We start from the raw sequence: 16356 nt of genomic DNA on the forward strand, positions 1-16356 counted from the left end.
AACAAATCAATTGGAAGGTTTGTCGGACAAAATACATGTGACGTTTTCGTGGTCTGACCGTTCCAAATTTTTAACCTATTCCACAATTAAAACTTCCCCTGTTCCAGTGTTCCCATATATCAAAGTTTTTTTGACTAGAAACCATTAAGCTATTAACAAATTTTCAGCTTGCTATTAATCAACTTATTTTTCATACGCGAGATCCAGACCTATTAATGAAATATGACAACAATTAAATAAAGTTCCCGGTCCGGAGGGCTTCAAAATGAATCACAGTAAAACACAAATAATGACCCAGTGCCAGACATATACAACAATGCAAAACCACCATAGAAAATGCTAAAATTATGTATACCTGACCGATGTCATCAAACTGGAAAACCCAAATAAAGATTTTGAAAATAAAAAAAGAACACAAACACAACTGTCATGGGCCGCTTTCTGTAAACTAGCATATATCTGGAAAAACATAATATCCGTTCTTATAAACTTACAAAAAATTTGTATAACACCTGCATACTATCAACTTACATCTACGGTATGTAGACTGTAGCTGTTATCAGAAAATCTGCTAACTACTACAAAGCGCAATGGAACGAATCCAGCTCATAATATCACTGAGAGATAAGATCAAAATCACCTAGATCAAACGTATAGCCAGATATGATAATAACAGGTGGAAATGAAGACTAGGATAAAGGCGACAGGAATTATGAGAAGACCTCAAAAAAGATGGGTAGATAATATAAGGGCAGTGGCAGGCAAACAGTGGATTAGATTGCCGCAAGACAGAGAAATATGGAATCAAGTTGGGGAGACCTCCTTTCAGGAGTGGATGGAGAATTGTTGACTAAGAAGAATAAGAAGGATATGGCCAACAAAAGAACATATAACACGTATTCCGTCCTATGGTACTGTACGCAAATGACAAATGACACACATAATCTAAACAAACTAAACTTAAGTTAGATAGATGAAACACACTAACCAAAAATATAATAATGCTTATAAGAGTTCAAACTTGGGATGCCAGAAATGAAAATGCATGAAGTGTTGCACTGGGACAAAAAGACCTTTAATGGATCAAGTCAGCAGAAGAAGAATTTAATTTTCTAAAAGTAACAGATTAGGTGAAGCAACCGCGAGATATCAAGAATAGTAAGTATATCGAGAATTTGAAAAAATTAGAGCATTAAGAACTTAAAAAAGAGAAAATAGATTTCTACAACACAATAAAATGAAATATAATACGATTTAAACAGTAACATAAAAGGAAATTTAAATACGTTACGTATGATACATAAAAAATAAAACCAAAAACCAAAAGAATCTAATATAACGCACATAGACAATACCAGAAGAAATTAAAAACTAATATACTGATGTTCAAAATACAAAAAATTAAATTAAATAAATACTATAAAATAATATATTATCACATATAAAAACATACAAGAAAATTAAAAAAAGGGACTGATCAGTTTATAATCGAAATGAATATACTTAATTTAATTGAATAAACATTTTTATTCTTTGCAGCAAATTATGTTAAACTGTATACCTACTGAAATAATATTGATTATGATAACAAATGTCCATGAAAAAAATTTGAATTAATGTAAAAAGTATATAAAAATGAACCAATATAAAATTTAAAAACAATTTTTTTAATCCATTAGATACATAGTAAAAGCTTCATTAAAAGAACTTCATTAGATCTAATTAAAAAAAACTAAGAATAGAGTTTAAGAAAATCTCTATCTCTAATGATGTTTATGTTTGAAATTTAATGTTGTGTTTGTTGACAAAGGGACTTACCTTGTGTGACATTTTCGAGGATGCTGCTGAAGATCTGCACAAAGTGGTCCAGGATGATCTGGTAGCTTTGTTTATATAGGTCGGCGTGACGCAGCGTGCCAAAGCTATCTTTATGTCTTGTTGCTTTAGAGCGTGGGGGCAGCCGGTGTAGATGGTCATAAGGCCTTTTGGCAGTTATTACTATTATAAATTAATGTCGCAAATAAACTTGTTTCTTGTGACTGACATGATAAGGCAAATAACCAAAATGTTTCACTTCGTGTTAAATGCTTAAAATATAACCGTATGCATAATTAAATTCTTTTTAGAATAAAATATTATTGGACTAAAGTATGTAATAGTTTAACAATCTATTATTAAGACTTTCCTTTTTTTATTTATTTATATCTTAACTTCAAAGGGGCCTAGTATAATTATTTAAAGTTTTACAATAAATTGATTTAGTCCAATTATGAAATATAACTCTGATGACAAATTTTTTATATTAGCTCCTTCTTCTTCTCTTCTTCTACCCACTTTAATGTACGTAGACAGGACTATGTCTGTTTTCCCAATGTGCCTATAGTAAGTTATCGTTCCATCTTTTTTTTTTTGTCTTCCCACTGATCGTTTTTCTATTGGGGGACTGTCTATCGCCGTCCTTACTACTATATTTGTCATCATTCGGCTTATGTGGTCATTCTATTCTACTCTTCTCTATCTTACCCAGTTATTAATGGGTATTTTTTGAAGGGTTTCCATCTCTGCTGTTTCTAATATTTTCTTTTGTCCTATTTGTGTAAGATCGTGTTTCTGTCACGTATATCATTATTGGTCTAATGACTGTTTTATACATTCTGTCTTTTATCCCTTTCCCAATATTTTTATTTCTCCATATTGTTTCATTTAGGCAACCTGCCGCTCTGTTTGCTCTATTCAGTTGATCTTCTACTTTTCTTTTCAGCTTTCTATAGCTAGATAGTGTGATGCGTAGATATTTGAACTTCATCATCACTTGTTCTGTTATCTGATACTCCAGCTCCAGCCAAATTACATTTTAGTAGATTTACTGTTATAACGATGCATTTTGTCTTCTTTTTGTGAAATAAGTTAAATTTTCTTGTGATTGTACTAAATTGATACAGCATATGTTTTAAATCATCTTCACTTTTAAAGATTAGTGTTGCATCGTCTGTATAGCATATTATTTAAGTTTTCTCCTAGTTGGTAGGCTTTTTTAGTTCTTACTTTTTTATTATTTCATCCATGATCATGTTGAATAACAGAGGACACAGGAAATTCCCCTGTTTTATTAAATGGGCAGCATCAATCGGCTCAGTTAGTTCTTCTTTTACTTTTACTTTTACTTTTGTTGTATTGTTCTGGTAGATATTTTCGGTCATTTTAATTATTCCTAGAGGTACCTCTCTTGTATACAATAAATAGATAACCTAATTTCATTGGATCCTATCAAATGCCTTTTTAAGGTACACGAATCATAAATGTGCTAGTTTGTTCTATTCTAATGATTTCTCTTGAGCATAGGTATCAGTTCCGTCATTTAGTATTGCTTATAGGGCATCTTGTGATTTATACTGAGCACAAATCACATGCATAGCATTGTGGTTTTAATTCACTTAACTCTCCAGCAGATGTTTATGGGTGATGGCGATGTGGTCTATTCTTAGACGAGATAGAATGGTTTGATGTAAACGCTTATTTGGGGTTAACTTTCAAAGTAATATTGTAGAATGATTTACTCTTGTAGTTTCCAAATACTCCCTCTATAGTTTTGAAGGCATCGGTATATATAAAATTAGAATTACTGTTTGTGTCGAGTTCTTCTATTAACATAATGCTTTGGGAACAATAAGATTTTGATTTCTCAAACTACAGAAATCTGCTTTGGTAGAAACTTGTATTGGATCCTATGTTGAGCTTGTTTTCAATGTGTTGTTTCGTCACAGTACTGTTATTTTTAGCTCACAGAAAAAGTTAACGAATAGCAGTTAAAGTTACCAAAAATCGTTAAAAATAGGAAACTTTAAAGAACCATAAATATCTTGCATAAAATTCGTCCTAGAATCTTGAATAATAGACTATTCTAAAGGTAATTGATTTTTCCTTCTACTGAATGTACGAAAGCTGTATAGAAAAGAGTTATAAAACAATGTTTTGGGAAAAATAAGAGAAATGGCTGAAAAATTGTGTGGGTGACGAACTTTAAAAAAATCATTATGGCAGATGCTATGAATATATATAATATATATAATACTTCTACTAAACGTCATTTAAAAAATGAAGGATAAAAGTGTTTTTTTCTATAAAGTAAAGTCTACCTGTATCCTCCTGGAAAAAGTTATGAGGCAGAATCTAAAATCTCGTTCTCTCGTGTATTTTTGCTTCTTTTCCAAATGTAGTTTAGTAAAAGAAAAATATTTTTGACTGCAAACGTGGCATTTCGATAAAAAAACACTATATTCTTTACAACTTATTTTTTGAACATATACATGTTCAAAAAGTGCATAGAATTCATCATAATATAATGCACTCCTTGCTCAAAAATACACCCCTTTAAATTGTAGCGGTTTTTTATATTTGGGGTCCGTTCAACATATGTATAAACCAATAAAATCAATTTAACGTTGTGGTTCCTTTTAGCTTTCTTTTTTGGAGCCTAATAATATAGCCTATCCTATAAACTATATTCAGTATCTACAATTAATTCGTCAGTTCCTTCGATTGTACAAATCTTACACGAATTGCTCCAATCTCACCCACTTAAGACTCGTTGTCTGTTCTATTACACTAAGAACAACATAAATAGAAACACGGTTCTTGATCTTGAATTGTACGCACTACACACCTAGGAAGGCCAGAAGTACGGTGAAATTACGATTGGTCGTACGTTCAGACAAATTCGTTTTTGTTATTTATTGGCGATTGCGTTCTAACTAGTTTCAGTTTTAACGAACAGCTTTATTGCGTAATAATATTCCAGTTAGATTATAGTGATACTAAACGTATTTGAATGTTCTACTTCAATCCAATAAATGCATTTGATTGGTATTTTCAATGCAAATTTGGAAATAAAACTAAATTTATAAGCTAAAATAATTTGCTATGAATGTTCATCGAATCGTGAATAATGGAATGGTTTAATAATATTCGTATTAATTCAAAAATTGACTAATTTTAAATGTACTAATATGCACAGTACAATGAGCTTCAGAATAACATTTATTAGAAAATCAATAGTAGGTACGTGTATTAGGATATTCAGTAATTATACTTGTTCGAGATAATGAACACCATTTTATTTTACTTTGATATTGGTTATTTATTCTTATAAACTTTACCTATTATAAAGGCAGAAATCTTAACTTATACATAGAACGGTCAATAGAAATATATTTTTAGTCATTAGCGATCACTTTTCAGGGGGGACAAAATTTTATTTCTTTTATGGTTGAGGGGGGGCTAAGTATAAGCTTAAGTTCAAATTTGTGGGGTCGCTATCCTTGTACCCCTGTCACCATCTTGTAAAAAGGGATACAACGGGTTGTCGCGCTGTATATGATAAACCACCAAACTGATAGAAAATCTTATTAGTTATTATTTGTAGAAAATTTAAATATTTAAAAATGATATTACAATGTATATAATATCGTAAAACCAAAAATAAAGTTATTAACAAAAATAACTAAAAACGTTTGAACAAATTTTCTTTTGAGCCACTACTAAACCTACTAACTTTCCGCAGCAAGACGAATCGCTATACATATAGTTTTGTTTATAAACATTGTTTGAATACCCCATAGCTTAGCCGTATTTAAAGAAAACCAGAAATTGACGCAACCTCTATATATTTAAACTTCGAAAATTCTAAACCCGATATGAAGAAGGAAGAAAGACGAAATCTACAGGACGGAAAATGGCAAAACAGGAAAAACTGGAGAGAACGGTTGAGTTAAGGAATGCAGTGAAACTGTGGAAATCCTGAGTGGGTATATATCGTACGTGAATATTATAATGAACTTGTAGATACAGTAGAATTAGATAATAGATTACATAGAACAGAAGAGATTTACCTATTACGGTGTCAGAAGGGCAGATAAAAAACGTTGGATAAACAGAATAACAGAGTGAAACTCGATAGGAAGAAGGAAGAGACACAGACCCCTAACCCTAAGATCTTTCAGAGATGAGGTGGACGAAGAGCAATAAAAAGAAGAAATCTACAAAAATGAACTGGAAAAACGGAAAGAATTGTAGAGAATAGTTGAGTGAAGGAATACAGTGAAAACGGTGTAAAGTCTTAGCATATAATAAATATAAAATTCTAACAGAAAAATAATACACAAAATCTCACCTTTTTTTATTCAATTTATTTTTTATAGGTATAGGATGGTAAAAATTAATTTTTATTTCTTATTTTTATTCGTCTACCCGATTCATACGCATACGCCGAAGTGCAGACAGAACATTTGCATTCTGATTAAATCTGAAGTTCTTTGCTGACATTGATATATATTGTAGGGGGGAATGATAAAATTAGAAAGAGAAAAGCCAATTCAAATGGTTGTGAATATAGCCCATAATGTCCAACCCCGCACAAAATAACATTAATTTGTCTTTATCAAGCTGGTCGTAAACCGGATCGACATGATCAAAAATGGAGGGATTAAATGCGGTCCTTGTTGACTTGAAAAAAAAATAATGGCCGTAATCGTCTTAAGTTGATTTTTGTCTAAATAAAAAAAATAAAGTCGCCATCCAAAGCGGCCGGTTGTTTAAAACTTCACCAAGCTCGTAAAAATAATTTATTATCAATTTGCGGATATTTTTAAAAATATCTTAATTGCCTTAGTTGTAGTAGACAATATCTCTAGAAGCTGGTTAAACCGAACAAATAGTTTAGAAACAATTAAATTGTTAATCAAAAATGAATAACCATTTTCAATTTCGTTGCAACACGAAACTACAGCCGCATCATTATTCCAGTTCAATCAGAGAGTACAGCAGGCACCTCTACCGGTTTCGAAACTTATTAGTCTCTCATCAGGAGGCACATATGCTGCTCTCTCTGACCCAACTAGGACAAACCCCGGCGTGCAGTCACGGATTGCAACCAACGAAATGACAGGGATGCCCTAGCGGCAACTGCTAGCAAAAAACTAAGTTTTTAAACTAATAGCACATAAAACAACATCCAAAAATGCTATTGTACATCCTACTAGACTGAAAACAATGGGAACCTTCTCTGGTAACACCTCCGAGGCTTCTACAATTTGCAAGCCATAACGGATGCTGAGACTAAGGAAGATAAGGGAATTTTACAATTTATAATTCACGTCCCATCTGCTCAGCTCGGTAAAGTTCCAACGAGAATGGTTCCCTTCGTACTCTAATCAGAGTAACCATGTAAATCAAAAATGAAAAACCATTTTCAATTTCGTTGCAACACGAAACTACAGCCGCATCATTATTTCAGTTTAATCAGAGAGTGCAGCAAGCACCTCTACCGGTTTCGAAACTTATTAGTCTCTCATCAGGAGGCACATATGCTGCTCTCTCTGACCAAACTAGGACCAACCCCGGCGTGCAGTCACGGATTGCAACGAACGAAATGGCAGGGATGTCCTAGCGGCAACTGCTAGCAAAAAACTAAGTGTTCAATCTAATAGCAAATAAACCAACATGTGCATTTATATGCAACTAGTTTTTTAATTAAATTGTTAATTAAAAATTAAATTTACAGTTGCAATAATATCCACAATAATTATGATACACCAGAATAACTATGATTTTCGTATAAAAAGGCACTATGCCTATCTACTGCAAGCAAATTTTGCGCCTACCCACTTAGAAATCGTTGTTATGAAGAACTCGTCAAAGTTGATCGGTATTTGCGACGAAGTTATAAACAACAGGATAGTAATATCTGATCCAAAACCTTTTTATTTCGGTCCCCTTTGTGCATAAAAATTTTCATATTATGTTCAAAAGATTTGTAACATATTAGAATAATAAAAACTATCGTTATTGCGCGTGAAAAATACCAAGAATACCAATAATACCAAAAATACCAAAAATACTAAAAAACTAGGTGGAATAAAATAGAATTTTAAAGTTGAATATCGGTATTTTAAAAAAAAAATGTATTTTCTCGGCTTTTCATAGAGCAATTTTCTTCTTTTTAATTCGAAGTAGCTCGAGTAGAGCCACCTAACTAATGCATTATCACTAATGGCCGTAACCTTCCTTTCATTTTCGTTTAAATAAAAAAAATAAAGTCGGTATCTAAAGCCGCTTGTTATTTAAAACTTCACCATGCTCGTTAAAAGAATTTATTAGTAATTTGCGGACATTTTCAAAAATATTTGTTCATCTTAATTGCCTTAATTTGCGTCAGAATTCAACTACTGCTTTTTTGGATCAGTTTAATGCTTTTATTAGGTCACTGTACTACGTCCAGTTGACTTGATAGGCAGTTGATTATAATATCTGCATAAAATATGAATTTTGTTAAAAATGTTTTGTTTATTAGATTAAAGCAGAATTATTTTTAATATGCAAAAGTTGTTATTTTCGAGTCCAGCTATTTGTCTCTTATTTACTCTAAGGGGACAATTACGTCATACCAGATACTTATGAAATCTTTCATTTTTGACTAGCATCACAACTTGCTGTGAGTCTCGCCTCATTGACTATAGATAGCCCTCCCTCTTCTATGATCTTGCGTTTCAATTTCCCATTGTTCTACCCCAATCCCAATCCTAGATAAATCAGTTTCAACATCATCCTTTCCATCTTTTTCTGGCACAGTATGCTAATTTTCTATCGTCTGATCTCTCATACAACACTAGGTACCTTTAACAATCTGACTTCCTCTGATGACTTGCCCATCTTATCTGGTTAGTTTTATATGTCAGAGTTTTTTTCAGTAGTATCCAATTCAGCATTACAGCCCCTTCTCAACTCTCTGACAACCTTCCTTTTAAATACCAGCACCTTATTTATTTCCCGCTAATGTAGAGTCCATGTTTTAAATCCAGATTTACCAACTGGGCAAATAATTAATATATACGGTCTTAAGTTAGATTATCTTTTATCAGTTTGGATCTTAACCATTAAAATGACCAGCAGCTATCATTGCTAAGACATCTTTTTCTATATGGTTGTCATCTGTGATTACCGCCCCAAGATATTTAAACTTTTTTTCTGTTTCGAAGTTGTGGTTATTAATAGTTATGTTCTGCAGACCTATTTGGTCTTGTACGTATTTTTGGTTCTTCTTCTTTTTAAAGTTCCCTCTCCTATCGGAGGTTGGATATTATAATGGCTATGGTCACTTTGTTGGCTGCTGCTCTGAACAGTTGTATTGAACTACAGTTAAACCATTCTCTAAGGTTCCTCAGCCAGGAGATGCGTCTTCTTCCTATGATTCTTCTTCCTTGGATCCTTTGTTGCATAATAATTCTCAGCAACTCATAGTTTTCTTGATTTTATACTGTTTATAATTTCTAACTCCTTATTTAAACGTCGTAGCACTTCAACATTGGTAATCCTTTGAACCCACTGAATTTTCAACATTCTTCTGTAACACCACATTTCGAACGCTTCTATTCTTCTTATGTGTTGTCTCTTCAATGCCCAAGCTTCCATTCCGTATAGCAATATAGAAAATATGTAGCATCTTATAGCCCTCAATCTGAGAGGCAACTGAAGGTCTTTGTTTGTAAGCAGTGTCTTCATTTTTATAAATGCTTGCCTTGCAGTTTCAATTCGGACTTTAATTTCTTGGCTTTGGTCATTTTTTTCATTAACCCAGGTTCCCAGATATTTGTATGTCTTCACTTTTTCTATTTGGGTTTGCTCTATCATTAACCTTTCATTTCCATGTTCTGTTTTTGAGACAATCATAAATTTAGTTCTTTTCTTGTTTATTTTTAGTCCGTATCGAATGCAATAATCGTTAATTCTATTTAGCAATTCTTGTAGCGATTCCAGGGTGTCTGCCATTATAACGGTGTCGTCAGCGAATCTTATGTTATTTACCATTCTTCCGTTTATGGAGATTCTATCACTTAGCTCCGCTATCGCTTCCTGAAATATGGCTTCACTGTACGGGTTAAACAGTAGCGGCGACAGAACACAACCCTGTCTTACTCCTCTCTTTATATCAATATTCTCGGATTCCTGTTCTTCTATCTTTATATTGGCCTTTTGATTCCAATACAGATTGATGATAATTCGTAAATCTCGTCTGTCTATATCTCGGTTTTCAATAATTCTATTAGTTTTTCATGACGGACCCTGTCAAACGCTTTTTCGAAGTCGATGAAACAGGAATAGATATTCAGGTTCAGATCTAAGCATCTTTGAGAGAGGACATTAAACGCAAACAATGCCTCTCTTGTTCCAAGTCCTTTGCGGAACCCGAATTGGGTATCATCCATATCATATTCTAGTTTTCTGTATAATCTTCCATGAATCACCTTTAGAAATATTTTGAAGGCATGACTTATTAGTGATACTGTCCTATAGTCCGAACAATCTTTGGCATATATTGTTTTTGGTATTGGTACAAAGGTGGATACTAACCATTCCTGAGGTATTTTTGGTTAATAGCATGTATTTCGTCTTCCTTTCATTTATTCGAAAACCCGGATTACCTGTTTCTTCCTCGAATTATGAAAGCACCTCTCTCACATCATTCTTGGTTTGGCCGTGATACAGCAAAGCTTTTAATACAATTTTACTTATTGCATATTCTAAGGCCAAATTGAGTAGCAACGATGATAAGAGCCTCTTCTAAGCATTAATATCTTTTCGTGTTTTCTTAGTCATAATATGTGTCACCTTGTATGCTCTTTATTGTTCTCTCGGATAATCTTATGATATTGATAATTATGTCAGTTTTAGAGTCAAATAAAGTTAGTTAAAGCACTTTGCACTTTGTACATCTGCCCATCTTATTTGGGCCTTTTTCTGCTTCGTCTATATTCAATACTTTGGTATAATTATTGTAAATAAATTACGGAATAAAATCAATATTTTTAATTAACAAAATAAAAACCAGAACAATTTAATGTAATGGTAATACTTAATTCGATTGATCGTAATTTTAAAATACACGGAGATATAAAATAAATCTCATTAATAAATTATTTTTCATTTGGTCTATTATAGCCCAGTCGGGATAGCATTTGACCTTGCATTAGGAGCTGCCCCAAATTTTATTTTTCTAATCTTTAGGGAGAGTCAATATTAGTATAAATTTAAAATCTCGACTGAATTCAACCGTTGCGTTAGCCGCCATCTTGATTTTAAACGAAAACCGTTTTTGCTCAATATCTTCGCCATTTTCAATTTTTTGACAAAAAGTGTATAAACAACTGAAATTGTTTAAAATATGATTTTCTATAATTTCATCTATTATAGTTTTTTTCGTGCGGTCGATATTTTCCGAGTTATGAGGGGAAAATAGTGACAGTTGTAGCATAATTATTTTAATATTGAATTATCTCGTTTATTATTAGTTTAACAACAAATATATACCTATACAAAAATGAAGAGAATTAAATTTTTGTACAATTCTGATGCCATTCATTTTTTTGATAAAATCAACATTTAAGGTAGTGCGTATGTGGTAAAGGTGCGAGCGTAAGACCTGATTGGTTTTGTAGCAATTGTTTTTGTTCAATATCTCCGCCATTTTCAACTTTTCGACTAGAAGTGTAAGAACTGAAATTGTTGCAATTACGATTTACTACAATTTTTCGAGAGAACCAGTGGCGGGTCTACAAGGGGGGAAAATGGGAAAATCCCCCAACAGGGTCCAAAATTAAAAAAAAATTATTGAAACATCACGATATATTAGCTGACATAAAACTTAAAATATCGACCGACAAATTCAACCAATAAAACCAGCTAGTTAATAAAATTAAATGAACTTAATGCATATAATGTCTTTTTATGTCTTTTATATACTTAGTTTGGTTGATGTTTCATTGGAAGTTTCAAAAATTGTATAAAATATAATTCTCTTTATTTTTGTTTATGTACAATTATATCGTAAAGTTATTAATAAATGAGACAATTCAGTAATTATGCTTCCCCTCCGCTTCCATTATTTTCCCCCTTAACTAGGCGAATATTGATCGTATAAAAAATTGAACCAAAGAAATTGTAGGAAATTGCATTTCCAACAATTTTCTTTCCCACCATTTATGTCGAAAAGTTAAAAATGGCGGAGATATTAAGCAACAAGAGTTCTCATTTAAAATCAATATGGCGGCTAATGCAACCGCGGAAATCAGTCGAGATTTTAAATTTACACTACTCTTGATCTCTTCTAAAGGATATAATTATAAAATTTGGGGCAGCTTAGAAACAAAATTCAATTCAATAATTATGCTCCCCCCACAACTTTTTACTATTTTCCCATGTAACTCGGAAAATATCAACCGCATGAAAAAAATTGTTAAAAAGAAATTGTACGAAATTATATTTTGAACAATTTTAGTTGAAAATGGCGTAGATATTGAACAAAAACAATTGCTATAAAATCAATCCGGTCTTACGCTCGCGCCATTACCGCATACGTACTATCTTAAATATTAATTTTAGCAAAAAGATGAAAGAGATCAAAATTGTGTATAATTTATTTCTCTTCATTTTTGTATAGGTACATATTTGTTGTGAAACTAATAGTAAACGAGATAATTCAATAATTCAATAATTATGCTCCAACTGTCATTATTTTCCCCTCATAACTCGGAAAATATCGACCGCACGAAAAAAATTATAATAAATGAAATTATATAAAATCGCATTTTCAATAATTTCAGTTTGTACACTTTTTGTTAAAAAATTGAAAATGGCGGAGATATTGAGCAAAAACGGTTCTCGTTTAAAACCAAGATGGCGGCTAACGCAACGGTAGAATTCAGTCGAGATTTTAAATTTATATTAATATTAACCCTTCCTAAAGATTAGAGAAATAAAATTTGGGGCAGCTCTTAATGCAAGGTTAGGCCTGTTATTCGTCTAACCCGACTGGACTATTAGTTTTATGTAGGTATGTAAACATATTGGATGTAAACAAACTAATACATTATTAAACATGTTAAAAAAAAACACAACAATTTGTCACGCTAATTTTGTAATTAATAATATATAACTCAGGATAAAATTGTCAAATTTTATTTATGAGTAGCATGGAAATTGCTACCCAATTATCACGTTATAGCTACAGTCATAATATGAATAAAGAATTGATCTAAGAGACTAAGTCGATTGTCTCTAATCCACGCTGTACGCAGCCTACAGCGCCTATTGGCCATAAGTCGGTAGCCACTTCAATTCACCCCCTAATTTTAATTTATTTTAGAATTACTTTTTCTTAACTATTTTCGGTTGTAAGATAGTTTTTGTCCTTCAAAATTTAATAAAAGTAACGAAAATGAACAATTTTCCTACGGCGTGGCGTTGAACGCAGCCTACAGCCTCTATTGGAGACCACCCCGCTAAGGTAAAAATATACAATACAATACCGATGTTTCTGTATAGCATTGAGACTTAAATACTTAAAAAATGTAACTATAAAATCAACTCAATAACGGTCCAGCCCAGGTTGCTGGTGTCAGTACGGAGAGGACTCATGGCCACACAATTCTCCCTTGAGCCCACGCAACAGTTTTTGTAAACGTAACTTCAAGTTCACCTTCTCAATCATCGTTGAACCTCTGAATCATAGTTAGGGTCTTGACATATTGACATCGAATAGGCACAAGGGAAAAAACTGGGGTGTAAATGTTTAGCATCTAAAGTGTAAAGATACTAAGTTAACAGGGATCTGCAGCTGCTTCCTTGTGGCAGGTCTACTTTAAATATTAGATTTATTAGGTTTATTTGCAATTAAAAAGGAAAATACGCCTTATGTGGGTTATCGGACGTGTAAAGGGGAAATATTGTCAGTTTTGTGGTGAAGCAAGGACTGTCTTAGAAGGACATAGCTGCAGTGGTAGGTGTAACGCCGGGCCTTGTGCGAAAAACGTATTCTAGGTATCAGGAATTAGGAAAGCTTAAAACTAGAGCAAGGCAAAGTGGCCAAAACGTAACAACGGATCTCCACGATCGTCTCATTTTCCAAGCAGTCAGAAAAGACCCAACCATTTCTCAGCTGCAGCTCCAAAGCTAGCTTTTGGACGCTATAGGTAATATAAGTATTCCAATTGAAACGATAAGCTAATGAGTTTGTGCCCAAGGAGTATACAGCAGGAGAGATATCTCCAGTTAGCACAAAATTGATCATCTATATTTGTGTTTTCAACACCAAAACTAGAACATTGGGAATTGGCAAAATGTGCTATTTTCAGGCGAAACCAGGATTTGTGTAAAATCAGATGCCCCGACGAATTCGTGTAGGTACTAAGAGGACAAGCAGGGCCCCCGTAACCGGGCGTGCAACGCGTGCGACGCATGCGGGCCCAACCCCGAAAGGGCGCCAAACCGAAGGTTTGGTAAATGAGAAATATTTATTTTAAATGAGATCATTTTTTTATACAATCTTAATTTTAATTTTTTCATGGACTCCTATAGAAACCTCAAAAATCAAATATTGTGCTATTTCTGAAAAAATAATTAAAATCTTATTTTATTTTTGGTGTTAATAAACAATTACTACTATTATTGAATGTTTAAAAACAGTATAATATCTGAATATCTGTTTTTTAGTATTAATGTTTTCTACAGTAAAAAATAATATTTATGGTATGGTCGTATGGTGCACAGTTTCAAATATAATTCAATAATTATGGACTGTATCCCAGATTCAAGTTGTACAAAACAAATAAGCCTAATGCTGCGTTATGTTGTATTAAACGATAATTCTAAAAAAAGTTCAAATACAAGAGAGTTTTTTAGCTTCGCGAATATATTTGACACTAAGGGGGAAGGGTTATTTAATTTTGTAGTTGAACTATTAAAACATATAAATATAAAAGACATGTGAGATCAAGGGTATGATAACGATGCCAATATGCGTGTATGATAAGGGTAGGATAATCCTCGAGCTATTTTTGTTCCACGCGCTGCACATAGCTTAAATTTAGTAATGAATGATGCTCCTAAAGTGTCAAATAAACTAGTAAACTTGTTTAATATAGTACAAAAACTTTACGTATTTTTCTCTTCCACCACAAAAAGATGGGATATTATAAAGCTACATGTTTCTGAGTTAAATCTAAAACCCCTAAGTGATACAAGATGGTGGAGTAGGATAGAAGCTATAAAGCTATTAAAATTTAATATAATTAAAATTTGTGAGAATCTTACGAATATAGCAGATAATGGTACTTTTAACATAGAAATTAGACAGTACCTATTAGAATAATTGATCAAGTCCTGAATTCGTTAAATAGTAGAATGGATATGATGTTTGGTTATGATGATTCATCAAATCTAGAAAAACACCCATTTAATTCAATTTAAATTTAAGCTATCGCTTTCTAGATTTAAGAGCGCAGGCTCAAAATTTCGGACCAATGTTTTTTAAATGTACATCTTCATTAACTATAATAAATATTTTTGAAAAATTTAAACGCAGAATGAAAGATTACGCTATTACCAAGGACCGAAAGTCCATTAGAACAAACAAAAAGTTTTTTTGAATCAAATATTTAAAATTAAAAATCATACTAAATTTTCTCTATTTTTCACCCCTGTAACTTATTAAAATAAACATTATAGAAGTTTTCAGGGACTTTCGGCCCTCGGCAATAATGTAATCTTTCATTCTGCGTTTACATTTTTCAAAAATACTTAACTACATATTACTTACTCACCGTAACTACATATTACTTACTCATTATTACATACTCACCGGAGGGACCGCAGACGTTCGGAAACAATTAGCGTCTCTTTGCAAAGACAATGACGTCGACTTTGCAAAGTAACAAGACACTTACTCAACACACACACTACACATTACTCCCCTGACTTAGTAATAAGTTATACAATTACGTAGCTAAAGGTTCTAGTTCTAAACCAAAGCCAGAATCAGAGAAAAAAAAACTACATATTAGTCTTCTCAGGATTCGAAAAAAAATGAATACATTTAAAAAGCATTGGCCCGGAATTTTGTGCCTACGCTCTTAACTAATATATTAATGTTTTATTTGTTTTTTGCCATCATCAGCAAATCAGTTACAAGAAAAATAAAATTTGAGTTCTTGCAATTTCTGTTGTTTTATTACAAGTAAAAAATAAAAAACTATAGATTTGTTTCTTAATTATTTAAGTAAATATAGTAGATTTAAGGGCGCTAGAATATATGCCGCACGCGGGCGCCGCTCAGCCTTGCGGGAGCCTTGCTGGGACAAGGAAGACAAACAACAACGGAAACTGCTAGATCTGTTCACAGATATAAAGGAGGAAGTGTCGTGTACTGGGGAAACATTGTGATTGGTCAAAAAACTTTCTTAAATTTCATCCAACCAACTTTAACAGCTCCTAGGTATGTTGATTTGATTCTAGAACATATATAGTTAG

The 16356-nt window shown here is 32.6% G+C and overlaps 2 protein-coding genes across 13 annotated transcripts in view; one reads left to right on the top strand and one right to left on the bottom strand.

The window, feature by feature from the left end:
• The window catches only part of LOC114340962 (cuticle protein 19.8-like), a 30640-nt gene extending 28648 nt beyond the window's left edge, over positions 1-1992 (bottom strand). For both annotated transcript variants that reach the window (XM_028291756.1, XM_028291747.1), the window contains exon 1: positions 1819-1992. In XM_028291756.1, coding sequence (XP_028147557.1) covers positions 1819-1977 — 159 coding nt within the window. In that variant the 5' untranslated portion in view covers positions 1978-1992. The remainder of the gene's footprint in view (positions 1-1818) is intronic.
• Positions 1-16356, top strand: part of LOC114338023 (disks large 1 tumor suppressor protein) — a 1799868-nt gene that overhangs the window by 511642 nt on the left and 1271870 nt on the right. The window lies entirely within an intron of this gene.

Source organism: Diabrotica virgifera, chromosome 2 (assembly GCF_917563875.1).
Source record: "Diabrotica virgifera virgifera chromosome 2, PGI_DIABVI_V3a".
Taxonomy (NCBI): domain Eukaryota; kingdom Metazoa; phylum Arthropoda; class Insecta; order Coleoptera; family Chrysomelidae; genus Diabrotica; species Diabrotica virgifera.